This window comes from Melanostigma gelatinosum (genome assembly GCF_949748355.1).
Source record: "Melanostigma gelatinosum genome assembly, chromosome: 1".
Classification (NCBI taxonomy): Eukaryota; Metazoa; Chordata; class Actinopteri; order Perciformes; family Zoarcidae; genus Melanostigma; species Melanostigma gelatinosum.
The window spans coordinates 30417973-30443108 of NC_136634.1; the positions used below are offsets into that span (position 1 = coordinate 30417973).

The following is a 25136-nucleotide window of genomic DNA, read 5'->3' on the forward strand; positions in this document are numbered from 1 at the left end:
CAGTACTTTTAAAATAAAAGTGAGCAATACACTACTTTTGAATTCATTATTGAACTTTGCGCATAACAATGCGATTAATCGCGATTACAAATTTGAAGCGTTGCCCATCACCAGTGTTTACATCATTGAGTTTACTTTCACTATGATGTGTTTACATTATGATGCGTTTACTTTCATCATGATGCGTTTTCATTCATTATTATGCACTTAGGTTAGTTATGATGCGTTTGTGTCATTATGACATGTTTGCATTCATCATGATAATTGTGGGGGTATGGCTTTGGAGTGAGGCCTAAAGGGGCGGGCTGTCAGTGTTGCCGATTTGCCCAGTTTCTCCACACATCTAGCGTTCTCTGGAGCTAATGCTGCTAGCTGTTAATGGAAAAGAGTTGGCAATCCTGGGCTGGGTTTTTATGTTCAATCATCTTTGAAATCTACCGTACACTCGTACAGCTCAACATTACTGACCCTAGCTTTAAAAGATTGAGACTTTGCTTGCCATTATATGCTCTACCACACACCTGATGATTTGGATGCAGTGCCTCAGTCTCAGTTGTACCCGATACAATAAGACAATAAAATGCAGTTTCACATCTGCTTGCACAATACAGGTCTATTTATAATGGTACATTTTACAGGAATTTGTATTAAAACTGTTGTACCTGCTGCTCCATGTCGTAGATTTGCTCCACACACAAAAAAAACGTATCCAACATTCCATTTAATGTGTGGGCCATGATGTGGGTGGACAAGCAATAGACCTTGAACAAAGAAAATGCTGAATAAATAAAAATTCAACACAAAAAAATTCAGAGGTACTTTTGTCTCTTGTATCCAAGAAGCTTATCCACAACTGTCAGTTTGAGAAGGGAGGAAGTATTTAGAATCCCTGGTATTAGAATAAAAAGTCAATCTCTCCTCTTGTAGTCAAGAAATTCCCTGAATCACTCCCAAGCTCCTCAGATGGTTAAATCACTCATCTTGTCATCAGTCACATGTTCACATCTACATATAATGGCTCCGGTAAACCAGCTCGATAGAGACTGACTAACAGGCCAGAGTCGGATTGTGTCTCTTAAACCTAAAGGTTGTTTATTACTGTAGCAATAGAATGATCTGTCACATAGCAATTCACAATTGGACTTCTCTTAAAATGGGCTTAGGGAGATCCTTACCTCCTTTAAACCCAGACCTTCAGGAACATTCCATGTATTATTTTACTGCTGTATACAACTTGTAATGGTGTAATTTAGTTTTATTGTGCTCACTTTCCTCAACCTAGTACTTCAGTTCGTGGTTTGATTCGAGATGATGTGGAAGCATTGCATTCTGGTTGCCTGAGGCCACTGCTGGGGGAAAACACATCTTCTACTGCCTCTTATCTGATAGGTCTTTCCTCTGTATCTAGTCAATATGTATTCAAAAAGGTTTGCTTCTATCTATTTAACACCATTGGAGCTTGGGGGATGTAAGAGTGAACACCCATGACACATTGGTCCCTTTCACACTGATGACAGAAGCTGGCTTTATGCACACTGGTAGCTCTCAGTTGTGAGTGAAGGGCTTAGATTTGACTTTACAGACCAATTATGAGCTGCCTTCAGACCTACTTCAACCTAGTTGGCCCGGTTTTTGTTGTAATGACTTCTGACATCTTCTGACATCATCTTCTGACATCAAATTAGAAAGATTATCCTGTCAAAACTTTTTAAATGTTATAAACACAGGTGAGAAAACAATTTAGATCAGTTTGGATCACCAGATATTGTCCCTCACTTGCCTCTCAGGGTTCAGTGATCCAAAAGAGCTGCATTTTGTGGGTTAAAAGGTCCAAGCTTAAAGGCAGGGAAACAGAAATCTCATATCCCTATATATCGTATACAGAAGACATGTCTTAAAAGTCAGGAGTAAATGTTAACCAGGTGTGACAGATGATAAAATCCCAATTTGTTGAGATTCAGATTGTTTTGGGTCTATCTCCCTGTTGCCGCTCACTGCTCCTGGTCTTCCTCTGGCTCCCTGAGGCCCTGACTGTGTAGAGTCTTCCCTGTCATCTCCATCATGGCCTGGACCTCTAGATCCGCATCCAGGATGCTCTTCTTGCCCTTCCCCTCCTCGCCCTGAAACACACGACATACAGAAATAGCACAGGTTTAATTCTTCACATTCTAAAAGGAAACAGCTGGAATGTAAATGAGGTTCTCTATTTCTGGTGCAGATAATTACATGCCCGATGTGCATGTTCTCCTCTGCTTGAATGAAACAAAAAAAGGTTGGTCCAGTTTTGTTGTAATTACTGTATTTTCAGAGATTTCAGTGTGTGACAACTTGTAGACCTGAAAAACGAACTTGTAAGGTCCGTCTCCCTCGTTCATTCCGCCATCTTTGTCCCAGTGGAATGTGTGGAAATATGTCAGAAGGGATCTCCTGTGAGAACAGCAAGTATTCTGCTTGCTAAATGGTTTGCATACTGCAGAACCACGTCACCAGTTCAACTGCAGCTAGGGACCTTTGCTACATGTGACCCCCCCCCCCCCCCCTTGTTTCCTGCCTGTATTGTGACTGCTATTAAATAAAGGCAAAAAAACCAAGTACGCCGACCTCCTCTGGTTCGGGGGGTTTTCCGACCGCCCACGCCTCCACTGAGTCCAGGGTGAATTCCTCCTCTCCGGATAGCTGAGGGCTTCCGTAGGTGGTGCACTTGGGCCGCGCCCGGCTATGACCACGGCCAAAATCACTGTCCAGCCACAGGCCGAAGTAGCCGTGCTGACCGCCCATACCCTAATGAAGACCGCAAAACATAAGAATGAAGTCAATTCTTCTTATTTCATTCATTGAAGTCTTTTTTTGTTCTATCCTAAAGTGGGAACAATTTATCTGGAATTCAACTAACTGTTGTGTGAAATCTAATTTCAGTAAAATGGGACCATTGTCCAAAAAAGTATTTTGATGGAAGAGTTAAATTGAAACTCATGATGACGATGAAAATAAAACCAACAGTAATACTGCATCGGAACACATTGACTTTTTTATGTTACAAAGCTGCATTCATATATTGTTTTAAGCCACTTGGAGGAAAATGCTGAAAACACAAAATTGACATATATTGAGGATAGTCACTCTCCTTTTAGCTCTGTTTTGGCTCCTGTCTACTGCTTAGTGTTGGGCAGGTGGTGTACAGTGGGTTCAACAGAGTTTTTTCTCTGAAAACAGCTCTTAGGTGATAATTCAACGTGTCATACTGTGAAAACCACGCACACCAGAGGGGAAAACAAGGGCGGAAACGCTTACAGAATGCCTTTAGCTTGCTAAAAACATCGGGCTGTGTTCTACCAATGTGATAAACACAATAAGTTATACAATCATCTTTATAAACAGATTCTGTATTTGAATGCAGAGATTGGTCAAACAATAAATACAGTATTTCATAGAGCATTGTATTGTATCCATAAGTCAGTTTGACCTATTAAAGGTTTTTGTCCCCTAAATCAGAAAACTTATATCTGAAAAACAATATTTACTGGCTACATGAAGGTAATTACATTTTAAGCTCAATGTGATAATTACAGGCTATGAGCAACAGAAGTCCCTCTCCGTTAAACTAGTGCAGCCTCACCAGTCCGTTGGGCATGGTCTGCTGGTTCTGGTTGAGGTACATGAAGTGCTGGTTGTATCCTGTTGCTGTATAAACTCTCAGTCTGGGGAATATGGTGAACAGGAAGCATCTGGAGTCACCTACACACACATACAAAGTATTAAGATCTGACAGAAAACTCAAGTGACAGTCCACAGTATTCAAACAAGTAGTATTACTTCCTCAATGGTTCCTTCTCAGCGCTTTAATATCTGTCCTCATGCGGGGTCTGGTCCACACTAACGTGATCGTACGGTTTCTACTATTTGGAAGCTGAAATTCACTGCTATCTATCAGAGACATCTCACCTCTCATGAACCAGGGTCTAGACATCTAGAGCAGCACCTTAAAGACGAGCCAAGTTCCAGTGCACCAAGAATGTGCACGCTGGCATACTGATGCACCTACAATGTAATTGACATGATCTACTGTGAAACAGGTCTATAGAGAGGCCCCTCCCTTTCCTGTGGACCACCATGGGAACTTATTTTATAGAATTAAAAAATATATACAGCGAGAGACAATTTGTTTTTCCTATCCCGTTTGAATTGTGCCAAGCAATACACCTGATGTTTGTCAAGTTCGACGATAATATTGCACGTCACATTTTTTGAAACAGAGATGCGAATATGCGACAGTTGCACATTTTTATCAAGAAAAGGTTCCAATAGAGTGGCGCAGGCAGAGGACCAACTACCAGGATCATACTGAGGAAAATACTGAGCAATAATTATGTAAAAGTGAAAAATATGAAAGTGCACTTTTATCAGGTTTCTAATATACTATGCAAGTTTGACAGCTCATGCTATTACTGGTTAGCTGCAAAACCATACTTTATGTTGAGGGAAGCTAATCACAGCATTTGTTATCAGTTATATCAATAATGACAAGAACCTGAGATACAGTTATATTCAATATCAAGCATACTATTCCTTATGCAAAGCTTTGCAGCACTGGTTCACTTGCTAACACGAGAGAGCAAGTCATGTAGGCTCGTGTTCTCCATGAAGTTGTTGGAAGGCAGGTAATGAGCTAGAGAAGCTATTCCTCAAATAGCATCGTAGTCTCCTCTCTCACCCTGGAACTGAGGTTTGGTCTCCCAGGCGTGGGAGGCGAAGCCCCCAAAAACGTGGCCCTTTGTGTCTTTGATGAGCAGCAGCGTGGGCCCGCACTTTGTCAGGCCGCCCACCATCCGGCTGAAGCTCTCCCCGTGTAGCCGCGTGGAAAACACAAGTTTCCAGGGGGCGCTGTAGCTGTCCGGCAACTGGAGAGATGAATGTAGATAAGTAGCATTCTAGAACACCAATGATGAATGAGTCTATTTTCATGTGATCGTTTACAGGACCTATCCCTTGTCATTACTTAAAGCTTCTCCAAGAAGTGGTTATGAATTCATATAATACTGATTCCTCTATCCACCATGAAGTTCCCTGTGATTTTGACTATTTTCCAAGTAACTAAAAGGTTGTGTCTTAGTATTTACTGATGTCTGTTGTAATGAATGAAATGCAGAGGAGAGCGTCCGACTCCACAGTAAATCATCCGTTAAGCGTTTCATGGTCACGAAATCTCTCTCCCTCAGTTTTGCTGTGCAGGAGTCAGGAGTCAGGAAACCGACAGCAAAGACTAACTTTACTTTTAGTGCTATCGAACAAAGAGAAATGCACTCCCCTCGATACTACAGTGCTTCCTTTTTTTATGAATGAAACAGTAAACGAGCTGAAGTAGAGGCGCCATGTGTGTTTGACCAATCGGTGACGGTCATCCCTGCAAACCTAACCCAAAAAGCACCTGTACTTTAAGAAAGTAGTACCCACCCAACACGTGCCTTTTTGGGGGGTAAAATGTCCCCAGAACAGAATTCAGGCCCTTGTCACTGAGGTTGACACGCGATGAGTTTGTCAAAAGGTTCCTAGTGCCCTGGGTCAAGTTCCTGTGGAAAAGGAGGCGAAGGACCTAAATACGAAAGACAAAACCTTCAGCGAGAAGATCGGCTATTTCAGTATTGTTATTCTTAATGCCTGCTTCTGGGTTACGATGCCCTTACAAAGTGCACACCGTTGCATGCAGTATGCATTCAATTAGGAATTACTACTTCCTCATAACATGGCACCTTGAACTTTGAAGCTCTTGCTCATACATCTGCTGCGCAAAGGATTGTGGGTTAGAATAGCCAGAAAAGCATGCTAGATTGCATACGGTAAAATGTGACCGGATGTAGGAGAACATCCTGGTATCATTTGAAATGCATTGTATTGGGCCATGCTAAATCTGTTTCTGGCATACTAATTAGTATGGTAGCATGGACTTTTCTTTGAATTTAAACAAAATGACCAATTCAAAATCGAACTGAAGGAAATGAGTAAACCAGAACTGCTGATCTGTTTGCCAGGTAAAGTAATATCTGCAGTGATTCAAAACTATGAATCTGCCATCTGATAATAACGGAGGAGAGGGGCAGATAAAATTGCTAAATGATGGGAGAAACATTTCTATTATGACATGATATGCAAAGCTAAAGTTTAAGACTTGACGTTGGATGAATTGTTTGAAGCGATAAAAAAACGACATGACAATAAGGTGGAACTGAGCACATTACTGCTACACAATAATACGTTGCCACTCTACCGGACTCAGTGCTGTTAGTTCCTGTTATAGAAATAGCACAGCTCACATATATGAGTAGTGATAACTAGAGGACTATAGCCCCGCCTCGGTGCAGTCAAAGGCGTTTGAGCGAATTCTGAGGGACATAATCACACGTGATATTAAATGTGGCTGATCTTTGCACTAACAGGATAAAGCAGCGCAGGGATGGAAAAGTAATGCAGATATAACTTACACGTGTTCTCAGAAACGTGAATAAGGTTTCGGGACTGTTTAACTTGGGTCCGAATATTTGCGCACAACAAACTAAATTACATTTCTGTGAACAAATTCACAACGTTGATCTCTCACGAGCACAAAATAGGAGTTCAATGTTTGTCTTATGACAGAATGTTCTAGAAATGATTCTCCATATTCAACAACCTAAAATCACTTCTACCCGAGTACTTTCTTTTGCAAAGTAACAGTGCTCCAACTTGAGCACAGTTTTTGGCTACTCTGCCCACTTGAATTATATTGGAACTTTAAGGGTCAGAGGTCAAACTCAGAGAGCACACATGACAGCAAATTAGCAATGCTAACGTTAGCAGCCGTGGCAACGAGCAAATGGTTCCAAAGAACAAATAGTGATTTTTATTTTGTTAGATGCTACAAAACAGCAAAGCTGATTCTAAACAAGTCATATTTGTCATCCGTCGCCGTGACAGCAAGTGACTGTTGAGCTGAAATACCAAGTGGACTAGCCATGCTGTTTGATTGTTGCATTTTTAGCTCAAAGTCAAGACATTTTGGTCAGAATCGACCAATATGATGCTGAATAAGTTTGCGTTCTGACCTGTGGTGCCAGAAACATGAGGGTGGGAATGTCCAGCAGCAGACACCTCAGCTCTTTCCAGGGCGTGTCCCTGCAGGGGGGCAGCAGGGTGGGGGCCGGCCGGCCGCTCAGGGACACTTTTAGGCCCTCAGCTACCAGCATCTCCAGGTACAGCGATACCTGGGAGACCCTGAAGATCCAGTCCTCCAGACAGGAAACATCACAACCTCCCTCATCTGTGGAGAAGGGATGAGAGGAGAGGTGAAGAGAGGAGAGGAGAGGTGAAGAGAGGAGAGGAGAGGAGAAGAGAGGAGAGGAGGGGTGAAGAGAGGAGAGGTGAAGAGAGGAGAGCAGGGGTGAAGAGAGGAGAGGAGAGGTGAGGAGAGCAGGGGTGAAGAGAGGAGAGGAGAGGAGAAGAGAGGAGAGGAGGGGTGAAGAGAGGAGAGGAGAGGTGAAGAGAGGAGAGCAGGGGTGAAGAGAGGAGAGGAGAGGTGAGGAGAGGAGAGCAGGGGTGAAGAGAGGAGAGGAGAAGAGAGGAGGGGTGAAGAGAGGAGAGCAGGGGTGAAGAGAGGAGAGGAGAGGTGAAGAGAGGAGAGCAGGGGTGAAGAGAGGAGAGGTGAGGAGAGGAGAGGTGAAGAGGAGAGGAGGGGTGAAGAGAGGAGAAGAGGTGAGGATAGGCGATGAGAGGTGACGAGAGGAGAGGTGAAGAGAGGAGAGGTGAGGAGAGGTGAAGAGAGGAGAGGTGAAGAGAGGAGAGATGAAGAGAGGAGAGCAGGGGTGAAGAGAGGAGAGGAGAGGTGAAGAGAGGAGAGGTGAAGAGAGGAGAGGTGAAGAGAGGAGAGCAGGGGTGAAGAGAGGAGAGGAGAGGTGAAGAGAGGTTTAAAATGTATCTTTATTCATTTTTTTTAAATTCCATTTACAGAGTTTTACTGTTTCTCAGACCAAACTTAATTCACGCAAACACAACAAAAACCTAAAAAAAACACAAACTCATAGGTTCAGAAACAGAGCATTATCTCTGACTGAACACAGAACGTCGTTCAGAGCCCAAATGTTCACAAAGAGTTCAGTTTTCTTTGTCAGACTGTAGAAACCAAACTCCACCCTGAGCCGAGCAGCCAGCAGTCCGGTCAGCATCAAGCTCACGTCCTCTGACCCTACACCCCTCACCCGGTTTTTCCTTGTTTTCCAAATTGCTAGTTTAGCCAGTCCTGAAAGGAAATTCACTAGTGTGTGAACAGATTTCTTTTTGGCAGAGTAGTTTGGACCATAGATAAACAGACAGAAAGAAAAGTGTTCTCCTAAGCCCTGAAACCACGCCTTCAGGCGGCTGAAGAGTCTCACCAGCCTGGAACACTCAACGAACAGATGGTGGATAGATTCTGTCTGCGAGCAAAAAGGACAGCTGTCCCCTGAGCCAGGGTCGAGGTGCACCAGATACCTGTTTGTAGCTATGGCCCCATGTACAATCCTCCACTGGAGGTCTCCTGTCCGTTTGTCTACAGGAGGTTTGTACAGGGACCGCCAACAGCCCCTTGGGGAGGATCCCCTGCCAAAAAACTCGGTCCACCTCGACACCCTCACTCCTGCCAGAGAGCGCAAGTTAGAGACTTTCACACTGACCTGATACGCTGCTTTCCTCCCCAGAGTCTCAAAGTCCCCCAACTGGGGTGTCTTTAGAGACAGCAGGATGTCCTCCTCATCCTCCCACTGTCCCACAGCAGGACAGACAGCCAGGGGTGGGAAGACATACTCACACTCATCGTCCCATTGGTCAGATATTGCACGGTCTCCAACAAACGCTCTGAGGACTTCTGGCAGGGACGCACAGACCTCCTCCACCAGCCCGAGCAGCAGCCTGCTGGACCGGATGTTGATCAGCTCCGCAAGTTGAGGGATGGAGGTCTTCATCAGATGACCCAGCTTCACACAGCCGGCCTCTCTCAGTCTGGATCTCAGGCTGACGGACGTCAGGACCTGGGACGTGATATAGCTGCTTCCAAACAGCGGCTCCTCAAAGAGCCACATTCCTGGTGTCGCCACAGCTCTCCGATGGACTGTAAAAACCTGCCACGCCTGTAGGACGGATTGATAGAACGGTGTCAGACCAGTTAGATCCACTGACTGGGGCTGGAGCAGGAACAGGTGTTTGTCGTAACCTAAGCGTCCGGCGCTCCTCAGTAGCACACAGGCAGTATCCGTCCATGGCAGGCCGAAACTGTACAGCAGTCTCTGAGCCGTCTGAAGTCTGAAGGCTGTGATTCGTGATGCGATGTCCACCAGGTCCTGCCCTCCCTCCTGGACCGGCAGGTACAGCACCGCAGATCTCAGCCAGTGAAGCCCTGACCAGAAGAAGTCCACAACTGCCCTCTGGATGTCTTTAATCAGGCCCTGTGGTGGAGGCAGGACTACCAGCCTGTGCCAAAGGGTCGAGGCAACCAAGTTATTGACAATTAGGACCCTCCCCCTGTAAGAGAGCTGAGGTAGCAGCCATTTCCATTTAGACAATCTGGTACACACTCTCTCCATAGCACCCTCCCAGTTGTTTTTGAAACTTTTCTGTTCCCAAAAAAACACCCAAAACCTTCAAGCCCTGCCTTCCCCATCTTATGCTTCCTGGTAGCTTTGGTATTTCTTTGTCTGCCCACTGCCCAACCTGCAAAGCTTCACTTTTTCCCCAGTTTACCTTCGCTGAAGATGCCCCCTCAAACAAGGCTAAACTGTCACCTAGGACCTGGATATCCCTCTGGTCTTTGACGAACACATAAACATCATCATCATATGCTGACACCACCAGCGAGGGCCGCTGACGCAGCCCAGGTAACATTAGTCCTGATAGATGGGATCTCAACCTATTCAGAAGAGGCTCAATGGCAATGGAATATAGCTGTCCAGAGATAGGACATCCCTGTCCGATGCCTCTCTGGACCTGAACTGGACAGCTTAAACCGCCCTCCACCGTCACCAGACAAGCAGCCTCCTTGTACATCAAACCCAACAGTGACACAAACCCTTCCCCAAAACCAAAAGCTCTTAAAGTGGAAAAAAGAAAACTATGATCAACCCTATCAAAAGCCTTCTCCTGGTCTAATGATATAACCCCAACATCAATTTTATACAGTTTACAGAGATCCAACAAGTCCCTCATGAGAAAAATGTTATCCATGATGGATCTGTCCGGTACGCAGTAAGACTGGTCTCTGTGGATTATAGACTCCATAAAGTTCTTAAGCCGGTTGGCGAGCACCTTGGAAAGAAGTTTATAGTCTGTGCATAACAACGCCACCGGTCTCCAGTTCTTCAGTAAGGACAAATCTCCTTTTTGGGTCACAGTGATAGCACTGCATGCCGACATGTCGTCGGTAACAGGCCTGCCTGTGAACACTCCTGCAGCACCTGCCACAGGTCGGCTCCCAAACACGTCCAGAAGTGTTTATAGAAGTCCGCAGGCAGCCCGTCCAGTCCAGGAGCTCTCCCAGCAGCCATCTGACCCACAGCAGCGGTCAGCTCCTCCAGGGAGATGTTGGCGTCCAGGACAACTCTGTCCTCGGGGCCCAGCTGAGGAAGGCCCTGAAGCAGCTCGTCAACACTCTCTTTGTGGTTGTCCTCCTTCCTGAAGAGGGCGCTGTAGAAGCTTACAGCATGTTGTCTCATTTCCATCGGGTCAGTCGTCATCTCACCATCAGGAAGGCGGAGACACACCATCTGTTTGGTTCGAGAGACGGACTTCTCCAGATTGAAGAAGTATGAGGTAGGAGCATCCATGTCCCTAACGCTGGTGAACCTTGACCTGACCAAAGCTCCCTTAGCTCGCTCCTGTAGAAAGGAACCTAGTTTCTGCTTCTTCTGTTGAAGCCTGTGAGTGTCTGTGCTGGTGTGAGTGAATACACTGTGCTCCAAATCCCTGATTTCATTTTCTAGATCCTCAATGACCCTTTTGACTTTTACCGTGGAGTGACTTGTATATTGTTGAACAAAGACACGTATATGTGTCTTTCCTACAACCCACCACTGACTCAGGGACTCAAAGTCGCTCTTCATTTCTCTCCAGATTCCCCAGAAAGTCTCAAACTTTTCACAGAAGTCACTGTCCTGAAGCAACTTAATGTTAAAGTGCCAGTAAGAGCTGCATTTGGTGGTTGGTGAGGTGTGAACATCTAAAGTGACGAGGTGATGATCGGTGAAACCTACTGGGTAAATGTGACTGTTCAATAACCGGTTACTAAAACTATGAGATATGTAAACCCTGTCCAGCCTGGCTGCCCTAATGTTCCCATCCAACACCTTCACCCATGTGTACTGTCTAGCCCGGGGATGTTTCACCCTCCATACATCCACCACACCTGACTCTGCAATCACCTGCGATAAGATGGCGGATAAATGAGGTTCCTCTACTGTTCTATCCAATAAGGAGTTTATGGTGCAATTCCAGTCCCCCCCATCACTACACAGTCGTTGTGATCACACTCCTGCAGGACATCTCTGAGTTTGTGGAAGATGTCTGTTCTGTGTGAGCCCTGGTTTGGAGCATAAATGTTGATAAAAACAAAAATAATGTTTTGTATAGATGCTCTGACCACTAAAGCCCTGCCTGTCACTATCTCTGTGGAGGAGATGATGTTAACATCCAGCCCAGGTGAGAACAGAACAGCTACGCCTGCAGACAGGTTGGTCCCATGAGACAGGACATACTGGCCCTTCGACCACAAACCCCAGTCTACCTCATTGTGTGGGTCGCTGTGCGTTTCCTGCAGGAAGACGATGTCTAATTGTTTCTGTGTGATCATGTCTGCAGTGACCGCCCTCTTCTGTCGGTCCCTCCCACCATTCATATTTAAAGAGCCAACCCTCACCTTGTGCATTGCAAAATCTCTTTTATGCCCGTCTTTGACCATTGATGTTTAAAGACCCTAAATTGAAGCTCTGCATGGAAAGGTCAGAGGATGGAAGGAGGTAAAACAAGATAAGAAGTAAGCAGTGGAAAGTGGAAAACCCCGTGTGACACATGATCATGTTAAACTGTCTTAGTTTGAACCCTTTTACTTTTCCTCACTTTCCTCAGGGTTGTGATGTGTTTCTTTAGGCGGAAGCGCTTTTTCCCATCTAAAAGGTCCAAACCCACCTTTCTCTGCACCACCCCAATAGATCGGATGAACTTCTCCATGTCAGGGAAATAATCACTCACTTTTGCAGATCTTTTGAAAGTTACATCCAAAAACGAGTTTATTTCCTCAAGTGAATACAGATCAGTGCTTTTAATGCACGTTTCAGAATTAGATGCAACATCTGATTCACTCTCATAGTCCATGTCCTCTCCTTCACAAGACAGCTGGCTGTTGGACACAGACCCTACACTCTGTGCGTCATCTAAGGCTGCGCTGAGATCTCCACCTGCAGAACCTGTAGCTGCCTCTTCACAGACTTCTACAGACTGTGGTGGTGCTTCGGTACCAGATGTAGTGAGGTTCTGCGCCACCACAGAAGCGTGCTGGTTGTAAGACTGGCCCTGATCCTCCTTATCGACATTCTTGTCATCAGCAGAAGACGAAGAAACGCCGCCGGCCGCACCGGCGGCAGCCGCAGCCACACCAGCGGGACCCGGCGCGGCCGGAGCGGTCGGTACCGCCGCAGCCGGAGGCTCTGCGGCCGGTGCCGGAGCGGTCGGTACCGCCGCAGCCGGAGGCTCCGCAGCCGGTGCAGGAGCGGTCGGTACCGCCGCAGCCGGAGGCTCCGCAGCCGGTGCAGGAGCGGTCGGTACCGCCGCAGCCGGAGGCTCCGCAGCCGGTGCAGGAGCGGTCGGTACCGCCGCAGCCGGAGGCTCCGCAGCCGGTGCAGGAGCGGTCGGTACCGCTGCAGCCGGAGGCTCTGCGGCCGGTGCAGGAGTGGTCGGTACCGCCGCAGCCGGAGGCTCCGCAGCCGGTGCAGGAGCGGTCGGTACCGCTGCAGCCGGAGGCTCCGCGGCCGGTGCAAAGAGAGGAGAGGTGAAGAGAGGAGAGGTGAAGAGAGGAGAGGTGAGGAGAGGATAGGAGAGGTTTTTTTTGGTTTTTAAAAATGTCTTTATTTCACTGTTACAGTGAAACCAGAAACACTAAAACATCACTTAATAATCAGAAAATCAATGAAATAAAAAACAAATAACCAAAATAAAGCACCAAAGAAAAATTAATCAATTACAACAATCAATACATTCAGAAGTTCACCACCAGCTCTCCACCAGCACCCACTGAGCATAAAATGCTCCAAGTAGTCCATCTGTCCCTGAAAGCCTGTAAATCGTCCACTGTCTGATAGTAGGTGTGTTCCACCCTGAGTCTGGCTTTCAACAGTCCCTCCAGAACCTTCACCGGATCCTCACTACCGGCACCCCGTGCCCGATTCTTACGTGTCAGCCAGATGGCCAACTTGGCAGAACCAGATAAAAAGTTCACCATTGTGTGGACAGCCTTCTGTTTTGAGCAGTATTTTGGACCGAAGATGAACAACATGAAAGAAAAAACCTGTCCAAGACCCTGAAACCATCTTTTTAGCCGCTTAAAGAGCCCTGAGAGCCGCAGACACTGAACAAACAAATGTTCCAGGGTCTCAGTCTGCCCGCAAAAACAACACTCCTCCCCAATTTGTGGATCCAGGTGTGCCCGGTATCTATTGGTGGCTATAGCTCCATGTACAACCCTCCACTGGAGGTCTGCTGTCCGTTTTTTCAACAGGCAGCTTGTACATGCACCTCCAGCTGCCTCTCGGGGAGGAACCTGGGCCAAAGAACCCGGTCCACCTCGACTCTGTCAACCCTGCCAGAGAGCAGAGGTTCACAACCTTTACACAGATTTCATAGATGGCTTTTTTCTCTGCTGCCTGAAACTTGTCCAGGTGAGGGGTTGTGAACGTCAGCAGCTTGTTTCCTCCCCCCTGCCAGTCCCCCACCACTGGGGCAATGAGCAGAGTACGGTTTCCTGCAACTGCTCTCAGGCGTTGTGGCAGGGCGGCACAGACCTCCTCCACGATCCTGCTGGTCAACCTGACAGACGTGATGTTAGTGTTCTGCCTGAAGGTGGCCATGGATGCTGCGGTTGATGACATCTTCACCAAATGTCCCAGTTTAGTGCAGCCGGCTTCTCTCAGACGCGTTCTCAGGCTGGCAGACTGCAGCGTTTGGGTTCTGATGAAGCTGTTAAAGAACAGAGGTTCCTCCAGCAGCCAAGCGCCCGGAGTCTCATCAGCTTTACATGAAATGTTAAAAATCTGCCACGCCTGCAGAACAGAGCTGTAGAACGGCGTCAGCCCGGCCAAGTCCACTTCCTCAGGTTGTAGGAGAACGAGCTGCTTGTCATAACCCAACCGCCCAGCTCTCCTCAGCAGCAGTCGAGCCGTGTCCATCCAGCTGGGGCCACAGCCATAGAGCAGCCTCTGTGCAGTCCGGAGTCTGAACGAGGCGATCCTGGACTGGATGTCGATGAGACCCTGCCCCCCCTCTGCCACAGGCAGATAGAGCGCTGCTGCACGAACCCAGTGCCGGCCGGACCAGAAGAAGTCCACGACAGACCTCTGTATCTCTGCTATGAGGCCTCCAGGTGGCGTCAGAGCGATGAGTCTGTGCCATAGAGTCGAGGCAACTAAGTTATTAGCAACCAGAACTCTTCCCCTATATGACAACTGGGGTAGTAACCATCTCCACCTAGAGAACCGAGCACACACCTTCTCCTTAACTCCGTCCCAGTTCTTTTTCTCAAAATCCTCAGAGCCCAAAAACACACCCAGCACCTTTAGACCTTCTTTTCCCCACTGAAGACCTCCAGGCAGATCTGTCTGGTGTCTCCACTGTCCCACCAATAAGGCTTCAGACTTTTCCCAGTTCACCCGTGCAGATGAAGCCCTCTCATAAAGAGACAAAGTATCCTGTAGACAACGAACATCTCCCTGGTCCCTGATGAAGATGTTTACGTCATCAGCATACGCAGACACAGTGAGGGGACTACAAAGACTAGAGGACCCCGGTAGTGACAGACCACTGAGCCGACTTCTCAGCCTGCACAACAGAGGCTCAAAAGCGAGGCTGTAGAGTTGCCCCGAGATAGGACAACCCTGCCTTATCCCTCGCCGTACAGGGATCGGTCGACTCAGGCCAGCTCCCATTTTGACCATGCATTCAGCACCACTGTAGAGCAAACCCACCCAAGCCAAAAACCCATCACCAAGCCCGAAAGCCCTGAGTGCAGAAAACAGATATGCGTGACCCACCCTGTCAAAAGCCTTCTCCTGGTCTAGTGAGACAATACCTACATCTACATCGTGACATTTACACACATCAAGCACATCACGGATGAGAAAGATATTGTCCATAACTGTCCTGTCTGGGATACAGTACGTTTGGTCGCTATTTACAACCACTTCCAGGTAGTCTCTTAGTCTGTTGGACAAGGCTCTGGAAAGCACCTTATAGTCCGTGCAAAGCAGGGCCACTGGCCTCCAGTTCTTCAGAAGGGCCAAGTCGCCCTTCTTGGGCAGCAGGGAGAGTACTGCCCGCTGGCACGAAACAGGAAGTGTTCCTGTTTTAAAACATTCCATCAAAACAGAGTGTAAGTCAGAACCGATAATGTTCCAGAATGTCTTAAAGAAGTCCGAGGAGAGGCCGTCGATTCCCGGAGTCTTTCCTGAAGCCATCTGGTTCACTGCAGTTGAAAGCTCCTCCAGCGTCAGCTCTCTGTCCAGCGTGGCCCTCTCTGCTGGACTGAGCTGGGGAAGACCCACCAGGAGCTCCTTACTGCTGTCTATACAGGACGGCTCTTCCCCAAAAAGAGCAGTGTAGAAGCCCACGGCATGGGTCCTCATCTCCCTCTGGTCAGTGGTTATCCTGCCTCCCGGGAGCATTAGGCAGGTCATCCGCTTCCTCTGCGCCACCGATCTCTCCAGGTTGAAGAAAAACGAACTTGGGGCATCCATGTCCTTCAACTGAAGGAAACGGGACCTGACCAGAGCTCCTTTCACTCTCTCTTGCAGGAATGAGCTCAACTCCAACCTCCTCTCCTTCAGCAGTTGGCCCACACCGGGATCTGGGTCTCTCTGGAAGCCCTCCTCAATGATCTTTATGTTGGCTTCAAGGTCTTTGACAGCAGACTTGATTTTAGCGGTGGCGTTTGAGGTGTACTGCTGGCAGAACACACGAATCTGTGCTTTCCCGACCTCCCACCACTGCTTCAGAGAACTGAAACGAGTTTTTTCAGTTTTCCACTGCTGCCAAAGAACCCCAAAGCTCTGACAAAAAGTGGTGTCCTGTAAAAGTTTATTATTAAAATGCCAGTAGGAGTTAACCCTTTCACCCGGTGAGGTTATCAAGCCTAAACTGACGAGGTGGTGATCGCTGAACCCAACTGGACTGATTGTGCTGCTCTTCAGTCTGGAACTGAGACTGCGAGAGATGTAAACTCTGTCCAGCCTGGCTGCACTAATCCTGTCATTGCTGACTCTAACCCAGGTGTACTGTCTGCTTAGTGGGTGTTTTACTCTCCAAGTGTCCAACAGATCTAAGTGTGAGATGACGTTGTGGAGACTCTGAGCTGACTGTGGGTGTGGTTCCTCACTATTTCGGTCCATGGTGAAGTCTAGAGCAGGGGTTCTTAACCTTTTTGACCTCGGGGCCCAACTTTTCAAGGACAAAGTGTCCCGGGGCCCACTCTGACTATATGCATCACAAGTGTCAGACAACCTGTAGGTCATACAGAAACAGAGCAGTGGGCCTTTGGAGTCAGTAAAAATTTAAGATTTTTGTCCGCATAAAATAAAAAAGTATCTTTCAGTATAAATAACTGCCGGTGGCTGTATCTGTACAGGTAAAGGACAGTATAGGGCTGTAACTACACTATCAGTGAACAACTGCCTCAAATTTGAAGAAGATTGGACAAAGTATGACCATTCTACAGAGTTTCTTCATGAAGAGATCCAGGCGGAGCTCTAAAAGGACATTTGGAGACCCAAATGGACACATGGTACCCACATGATATTCTGACACACTAAAGGTGTTTCTCCCTTTATATTGTGATTTTATATTATTTTCCTTTTATTTTTAGCCTTTGCAAATTGCAAAAACTATGTATATATGGTGGAAGACGTGGTGTGTGAGTAGCGGACTTGCTGTGCTTAATGGCTGCGACCGAGCGCACGAACGAGTATGAGAATAGCTCAGTTACGCAAACGTTGGTTGACGGCTTATGGAAGAGGAGCATAAGGTTTGTACTATAAGTACCAGCGTTTTCTGAAGGCAGTAGCTCCATGGTAACATCCGCTAGCACGTTGTCGGGTCTGTAATGTGTCTTTTTCCGTCGAAATGCTGCAAGATACGACTTGCAGCGGTTATGGCGACTTTGGACAGTGTGTGTGTGGGCTCCTTTTGTGGAGAAACCATAAGAAATGAAAGAAAATCGATGATTTCTTTGCAAAGATGAGGATTTTGGGCATGCTGGGATACCAAACACGGACATGTTTTGTGACGTATTTGCGCAAACAAGCCGTAGGACCGGAAGGGGAGGGGATCGAGGATGCCGGTGTTGAACAGTCAAAACCCTTGTTAAATAAATGAGATGATAGAATGTGATGATCACAAAGACATTTATTATCATGTGTATGGAAACCTGCATACACAACAAGAAGCCCAACAGACTTTCCCACGAGCGTTGGATGTTTCGTCGCTACGTGTCTCTTTATTTCTGAAGGCTTCAGAGCTTCGTTTGATAGCATTAGCTCACATTCCACACACTGAGCCCTCGGCTCTGCCTCGTTGCCTCCGTTCACAAAGCCGTACTTAAGAAAGTCAGGGTTCTACTTGCGCACATTTAGACTTTTGGGGGGTATGGCACCACTGTCGTCTTCATTTTTTCTTTTTAATAACTTATCCATAACTTTCGCTACAGGCTAGCGGCTAGCTGAGTGTCTTCTTCTGCTTATTGCAGCTTGTTAAACAACTGACTGACGCATTACCGCCACCAGGTGGTGGGAAGCTGTATTGTAACTGAGCGTCTCATGGATAACAGTGATATCTCTGGTGTCTTCAATTGATAACCTATGCCAGGGGTTCTTAACCTTTTTGACCCCGGGGCCCAACTGTTCAAGGACAAAGTGTCCCGGGGCCCACTCTGACTATATGCATCAAAAGTGTCAGACAACCTGTAGGTCATACAGAAACAGAGCAGTGGGCCTTTGGAGTCAGTAAAAATTTAAGATTTTTGTCCGCATAAAATAAAAAAGTATCTTTCAGCATAAATAACTGCCGGTGGCTGTATCTGTACAGGTAAAGGACAGTATTGGGCTGTAACTACACTATCAGTGTACAACTGCCTCAAATTTGAAGAAGATTGGACAAAGTATGACCATTCTACAGAGTTTCTTCCATGAAGAGATCCAGGCGGAGCTCTAAAAGGACATTTGGAGACCCAAATGGACACATGGTACCCACATGATATTCTGACACACTAAAGGTGTTTCTCCCTTTATATTGTGATTTTATATTATTTTCCTTTTATTTTTAGCCTTTGCAAATTGCAAAAACTATGTATATATGGTGGAAGACATGGTGTGTGAGTAGCGGACTTGCTGTGCTTAATGGCTGCGACCGAGCGCACGAACGAGAATGAGAATAGCTCAGTTACGCAAACGTTGGTTGACGGCTTATGGAAGAGGAGCATAAGGTTTGTACTATAAGTACCAGCGTTTTCTGAAGGCAGTAGCTCCATGGTAACATCCGCTAGCACGTTGTCGGGTCTGTAATGTGTCTTTTTCCGTCGAAATGCTGCAAGATACGACTTGCAGCGGTTATGGCGACTTTGGACAGTGTGTGTGTGGGCTCCTTTTGTGGAGAAACCATAAGAAATGAAAGAAAATCGATGATTTCTTTGCAAAGATGAGGATTTTGGGCATGCTGGGATACCAAACACGCACATGTTTTGTGACGTATTTGCGCAAACAAGCCGTAGGACCGGAAGGGGAGGGGATCGAGGATGCCGGTGTTGAACAGTCAAAACCCTTGTTAAATAAATGAGATGATAGAATGTGATGATCACAAAGACATTTATTATCATGTGTATGGAAACCTGCATACACAACAAGAAGCCCAACAGACTTTCCCACGAGCGTTGGATGTTTCGTCGCTACGTGTCTCTTTATTTCTGAAGGCTTCAGAGCTTCGTTTGACAGCATTAGCTCACATTCCACACACTGAGCCCTCGGCTCTGCCTCGTTGCCTCCGTTCACAAAGCCGTACTTAAGAAAGTCAGGGTTGTACTTGCGCACACATTTAGACTTTTGGGGGGTATGGCACCACTGTCGTCTTCATTTTTTCTTTTTAATAACTTATCCATAACTTTGGCTAGCGGCTAGCTGAGTGTCTTCTTCTGCTTATTGCAGCTTGTGAAACAACTGACTGACGCATTACCGCCACCAGGTGGTGGGAAGCTGTATCGTAACTGAGCGTCTCATGGATAACAGTAATATCTCTGGTGTCTTCAATTGATAACCTATGCGGTCCCGCGGCCCTCGCGGCCCACAGGTGCAAAACTGAAAGTTTTTCGCGGCCCTCTAGGTGGCGCTCGCGGTCCAATCATGGGCCGCGGCCCTATGGTTAAGAATAACTGGTCTAGAGTACAGTTAAAATCCCCTCCGATGATCAGCTGCTCCTGAAGGCAGCTCTGCAGTTCGTTTTGCAGCGTAGTGAAGAAGCGTGCTCTCTCTGGCCCCTGATTCGGTGCATATATGTTGACGAAGCAGTAAAGCGAGCTCTCTATCTCTGCCCTCACCATCAGCAAACGACCCTTCACCACCTCAGTGACTGACAGGACGGTTGCATTAGCTGCTGTTCTAAACAGCACGGCTACCCCGGCACTAAGATTGGTTCCGTGGCTCAGGGTGCATGAGCCCTCCCACCATAAACCCCAGTCTACTTCATCTGATGGAATGGTGTGAGTTTCTTGCAAAAAGAGGATGTCCAACCTTTTTTGATTTACAACCTCCTGTATTAATGCTCTTTTATGCCCGTCCCTCCCACCATTGATGTTTAAAGACCCTAAATTGAAGCTCTGCATGGAAAGGTCAGAGGATGGAAGGAGGTAAGACAAGATGAGAAGTAAGCAGTGGAAAGTGGAAAACCCCGTGTGGCACATGATCATGTTAAACTGTCTTAGTTTGAACCCTTTTACTTTTCCTCACTTTCCTCAGGGTTGTGACGTGTTTCTTTAGGCGGAAGCGCTTTTTCCCATCTAAAAGGTCCAAACCCACCTTTCTCTGCACCACCCCCACCGATCGGATGAACTTCTCTGTGTCAGGGAAATAATCACTCACTTTTACAGATCTTTTAAAAGTTACATCCAAAAACGAGTTTATTTCCTCAAGTGAATACAGATCAGTGCTTTTAATGCACGTTTCAGAATTAGATGCAAGATCTGATTCACTCTCATAGTCCATGTCCTCTCCTTCACAAGACAGCTGGCTGTTGGACACAGACCCTACACTCTGTGCGTCATCTAAGGCTGCGCTGAGATCTCCACCTGCAGAACCTGTAGCTGCCTCTTCACAGACTTCCACAGACTGTGGTGGTGCTTCGGTACCAGATGTAGTGAGGTTCTGCGCCACCACAGAAGCCTGCTGGTTGTAAGACTGGCCCTGATCCTCCTTATCGACATTCTTGTCATCAGCAGAAGACGAAGAAACGCCGCCGACCGCACCGGCGGCAGCCGCAGCCACACCAGCGGGTCCCGGCACGGCCGCTGCGGTCGGCTCCGCAGCCGGAGGCTCCACAGCCGGTGCAGGAGCGGTCGGTACCGCCGCAGCCGGAGGCTCCGCGTCCGGTGCCGGAGCGGCCGCCGCCGGAGCAGCCGGAGGCTCTGCCTCCGCGCCTCCCCGCTGCTTGTGCGGACACGCGAAGCGTTTGTGCCCTACACCATGTATGAACCCTCCCCGTGTTTAACCCTGAAGGACACCTCCAGTGTTTGTGTCGGTGACTCCAGGAACATGAAGACCTGCCGCCTAAGAAACAGCACGTGCTTCAGCTTGGGATCCTTACACCCCAAATTAACTGTTCTAAATCCGCTGGCAAACTTTCCAAACCTGCGCAGCTCATTCCCTAACAGCTTGTCCGGTATAAACGGTGATCCGCGTAGACGCACCGAGAGCGGAGAGACCTGCACGAAGCTGTCCCTGATAAACACGCCGCTCTCTATCAGCTTGTGGACGTAAGCCTCGCTCGCCACGAACACAACCACAGCTTTATTCATCCGAGACGCGAAGGAAAGTTTGTCATGTCCCACAGCCAGCAGCACCTCCTCTACTGACACGCTGCTGTCCGGTGGAACTACCCGGACTCCATGCCGGATTGACGGGCGCGGCGTCTCGGAGGACGCCATCCTCCCGAACAACGCCAAACAACACCACTAACCACACGTTCTACCGATAAATACACCGCTTATATCTTACCTGATCATGTGCAGAGACAGAGGAACAAATCCCAAAGCAGTGAAAAAACAATCAAACCTCCGCGCCGCTCACACGTCCACCACTCACACGCAACCGGAAACGGAAACAGAGAGGAGAGGAGAGGAGAGGTGAAGAGAGGAGAGGTGAAGAGAGGAGAGGTGAAGAGGAGAGGTGAAGAGAAGAGATGAGAGGAGAGGAGAAGAGAGGATAGGAGAGGAGAGGTGAAGAGGAGAGAGGAGAGGTAAAGAGGAGAGGTGAAGAGAGGAGAGGATAGGAGAGGTGAAGAGGAGAGGTGAAGAGAAGAGATGAGAGGAGAGGAGACGAGAGGATAGGAGAGGAGAGGTGAAGAGGAGAGAGGAGAGGTAAAGAGGAGACGTGAAGAGAGGAGAGGATAGGAGAGGTGAAGAGGAGAGGTAAAGAGGAGAGGTGAAGAGAGGAGAGGAGAGGTGAAGAGAGGAGAGGTGAAGAGAGGAGAGGTGAAGAGAGGAGAGGATAGGAGAGGAGAGGTGAAGAGGAGAGAGGAGAGGTGAAGAGAGGAGAGGTGAAGAGAGGAGAGGTGAAGAGAGGTGAAGAGAGGAGAGGTGAGGAGAGGAGGAGAGAGGATAGGAGTGCAGAGGAGAGGAAAGCAGACATTAGGAGATGAAAAGAGCAGGGAGGTGAGAAGCGGTGAGGAGATTCACATTTCTCTGTGTACCTGAGGGTTTGAGTTCAGAACACATCTGCTCTGCCAGGAGTTGGACACCCAGGGAGCTGTCACCCATTCTCTCTGGCTGCCAGGCCTGCAGGCGCCCTCTGTGGACCAGAATCCGAACTACAGCAGATATCAGGTCCTGGAGGAACTAAAGAAGTGAGGAAGGAGGGTTAAAATAAAAGAAAAAGAAGAGCAGAAAATAAATACTAGAGAAATGAGACATTATTTGCTATGTAATGTTACCCTCTGCTCACCTCTGCTAGCTGCCTGCACGTTACAGCCACCGCTGCCTTGTCTCCGCTCTGGGACATGGCCATGACGAGAGGAGCCCGCTCTTCTGCGGTGCCTCGCAGGGTGTCTGCTAGGAAGACGACCAATTGCTCTCGACCGACTCCGGAGGCTGCAGAGGTGCTGGTTTTCCCAGAAGCTGCCGGTCCGGGGTCAATACTGCACATGGACTGGTAGACCCTCCTCACCATGGAGTCTGGTGCCAGGCTGCCCATTGAGGACTTGGGACAGACGAAAGGAGGGGTTGATTATACACAGGCCACACACTGGTAGAAACTTATTCCTGACAGATACACTGATGGTAAAGTCAGTTTACTGCTTTAACAGCCTCACCTGCAGCATCTCAAGAGTTAGAGTTGTCCCCGCTGGCGTTCTCCTGGGGGGTGCTGAAGGGCCCCCGGCAGCGCCCAGGAGCCTGTCGAAGACCCCCTCGACCACCGGCCGCTCTTCGGGGCGGAAGCGGGCCAGCCGCTTCTGCACCACCACGCTCTCCGTGTTACCCATGATGCCCTGCATAGCAACACAGTGTGGCGGAACACACGCACATTATGTTGACATACAGTAGGGTACAATTTTTAGTTTTTTAAATCCACCCTAAAACAGATACCGTGTTATATCGATTTCAGTAAAGTCATGTATTGTATTGTATATATCTAAATAACATCGAGCTGGCTACGTTTAATCACGACGTTGTCAGGAGTTAAAGTGATGATGTCATGAATCGTTTTTTGGAGTTTGACACTGGATTAACCACTGACTCTGTATCCTCATAGAAGTTTGACATGTGCCAATAATATCAGTTCCAATTGAATTTGGCAAATTGTTGTCAGTTGTAAAATGTCACCATATCCCAGCGAAATCACCAAGACTGCTGTTGTCCTTATTCAGCTGATTCATCATTGAAGAGAGAGAGGATGCCAGTGTTTCACAAGACAACATATTTTAATCATTTTTTAGTTATTCTTTTTTACTTCTTAAGCTTACATTTGTGACAACCCCTGAGAGGTCCCAACCCCCCATGTTTCAAAGTCTGTGTGCTAAAGCTTGATTGTGTAATATTAAAGTTATTAAGATGTATCTCAACTCTATTCTAGGGCTGACCCATAACCAGAGTACTGTGTGGACCGTTTTCACATAACGTTAAAGCTATGAAACTGTATCGTCAAACTTAATTTCAGCCCCGCAAATTCAACATTGCTCTGACATACGTCACGACACATCTAACTAAAGCAGCAGGCTCTTCATCCACAGCCATAATAGCACAGACCGCCGTCTCCGTGTTTAAATGACATAACGTTACACATCTCATCTTGGACCTTAATAATTAACAGTAACTTAGCTAGCGCTAGCTAGCAAAGCACAGCATTAACAATACTTCACTTGTCTCCCTCTACACAACTGCATTAACGCTTCAAAATTAAAGGCAATGTTCTCATGCGTCATGTTCTCAAACTAAGCAAAACGAACGCTAAATGCGTCGCTAACCTGTTAAAGCACAGCAGCTTAAGCTTTCCATCCTGCACAAACTGCGAACTTACTGGTGCTGAGCGAGGCTATTGAATGACACATGCGCAGTGTAACTGGAGCTGCGATGTTGGAGGGTTCCAGCAGAGGGCGCTAGATATAAAGGGATGGTGTCCGCTCAGGGGCTCTTTAGGGAGCTCGTGGTGACAGAACTTTTTTGTTTTGTGGATGTAGGCTGATATACAATAACACGTTTCCAAATAGTACACATTTGTTTACGGTCTTTAATTTAAAAAAATGCAATAATTGTAGAATTGTAATTCTCACCCATAAAATACCCTACTATAACACACTCCATAAACACGCCTCTGTTACGCATATCAATCATGTTTTGTGACCAGCTTTTACTGCGCATGTGTTGTACTCCCAAAAATATGACGCGATATGAAGCCATGACATCTCCCGACTTCAACTCTTCTTGGTTTTAGGACTCATTGCAGTCCATTAACTGTAGCCAATCAAACGAGCCAAATGTCACACCTGCTTCGCTGTGACTGGTCCATGATGTCGGAAGGCGGGGAGAATTGGCCGGTGTTTATTAGGGTTATGTTCAGTAACACAATGGAGCGCTTTATTTTGGGCAAAAATATTCAACGGTTTGTAAAATTAAGTATAATAATAATCTATGACGTCTGTGTATTAGACACACATACTCAGTGACAGTGACATGGTCAAATAAATATAATGAGCCTACAAGTTTACGACCAGATCACAGCAAATGCAACTAAGCTCTCTTGTGTTACCAATATCTCACTAAAGTAAAAGGCACTGATACTTCAAAAGATTTGAAATAACATTGATAAAATCATTTGTTTTGTTGTAAAAGTAAAAGGGAAAGATTTGTGTGATTACATAATTTTTTTAAAAGGCATGAATCAAACTGTAGGGAAGTGTGGTTTACTCTCAATTGTTTTTAATCATTAATGTATTTTTCCAGGAAATAAATAGTAAATCCAGATTGTGAGTTTGGATCTGACGGCATCTCTGATGTTCCCTTACCCAATTTGATCTTTCAACCCAGAATTTCCTTCACATGCAAACTCACACTTTATAAACCGCCCCCCTCCCCCCCCCCCTTCCACCCCCCAAAACATTTTGTAAACCCACACAAAAATCTGATAATTTAC

General features: G+C 47.1%; 1 protein-coding gene across 2 annotated transcripts; it reads right to left on the reverse strand.

The window, feature by feature from the left end:
• Nucleotides 1-595: 595 nt before the first annotated feature.
• Nucleotides 596-24043, reverse strand: meak7 (MTOR associated protein, eak-7 homolog). Of its 2 annotated transcripts, XM_079268822.1 has the most exons (9): nt 23971-24043; nt 22819-22995; nt 22452-22706; nt 22201-22345; nt 7077-7291; nt 4712-4898; nt 3617-3735; nt 2602-2781; nt 596-2120 (listed from the first exon to the last, which is right to left on the reverse strand). In XM_079268822.1, exons 2-9 carry the CDS (start codon nt 22987-22989, stop codon nt 1992-1994), a joined length of 1401 nt encoding a protein of 466 aa, XP_079124948.1. In that variant the 5' UTR covers nt 22990-22995; nt 23971-24043; the 3' UTR covers nt 596-1991. The 2 variants fall into 2 exon arrangements, with proteins under 2 accessions (XP_079124948.1, XP_079124949.1); XM_079268823.1 differs by lacking the exon at nt 2602-2781.
• Between the last annotated feature and the right edge of the window lie 1093 nt (nt 24044-25136).

Excerpts from the sequence above, each read along its gene's own strand:
- meak7 (XM_079268822.1), bottom strand. The coding sequence starts at position 22,989 with ATGGGTAACACGGAGAGCGTGGTGGTGCAGAAGCGGCTGGCCCGCTTC. Across the intron at positions 22,346-22,451 it reads CGTGCAGGCAGCTAGCAGAG|TTCCTCCAGGACCTGATATC; the intron begins GTGAGCAGAGGG and ends TCACTTCTTTAG. Across the intron at positions 2,121-2,601 it reads AACCCCCCGAACCAGAGGAG|GGCGAGGAGGGGAAGGGCAA; the intron begins GTCGGCGTACTT and ends CGTGTGTTTCAG.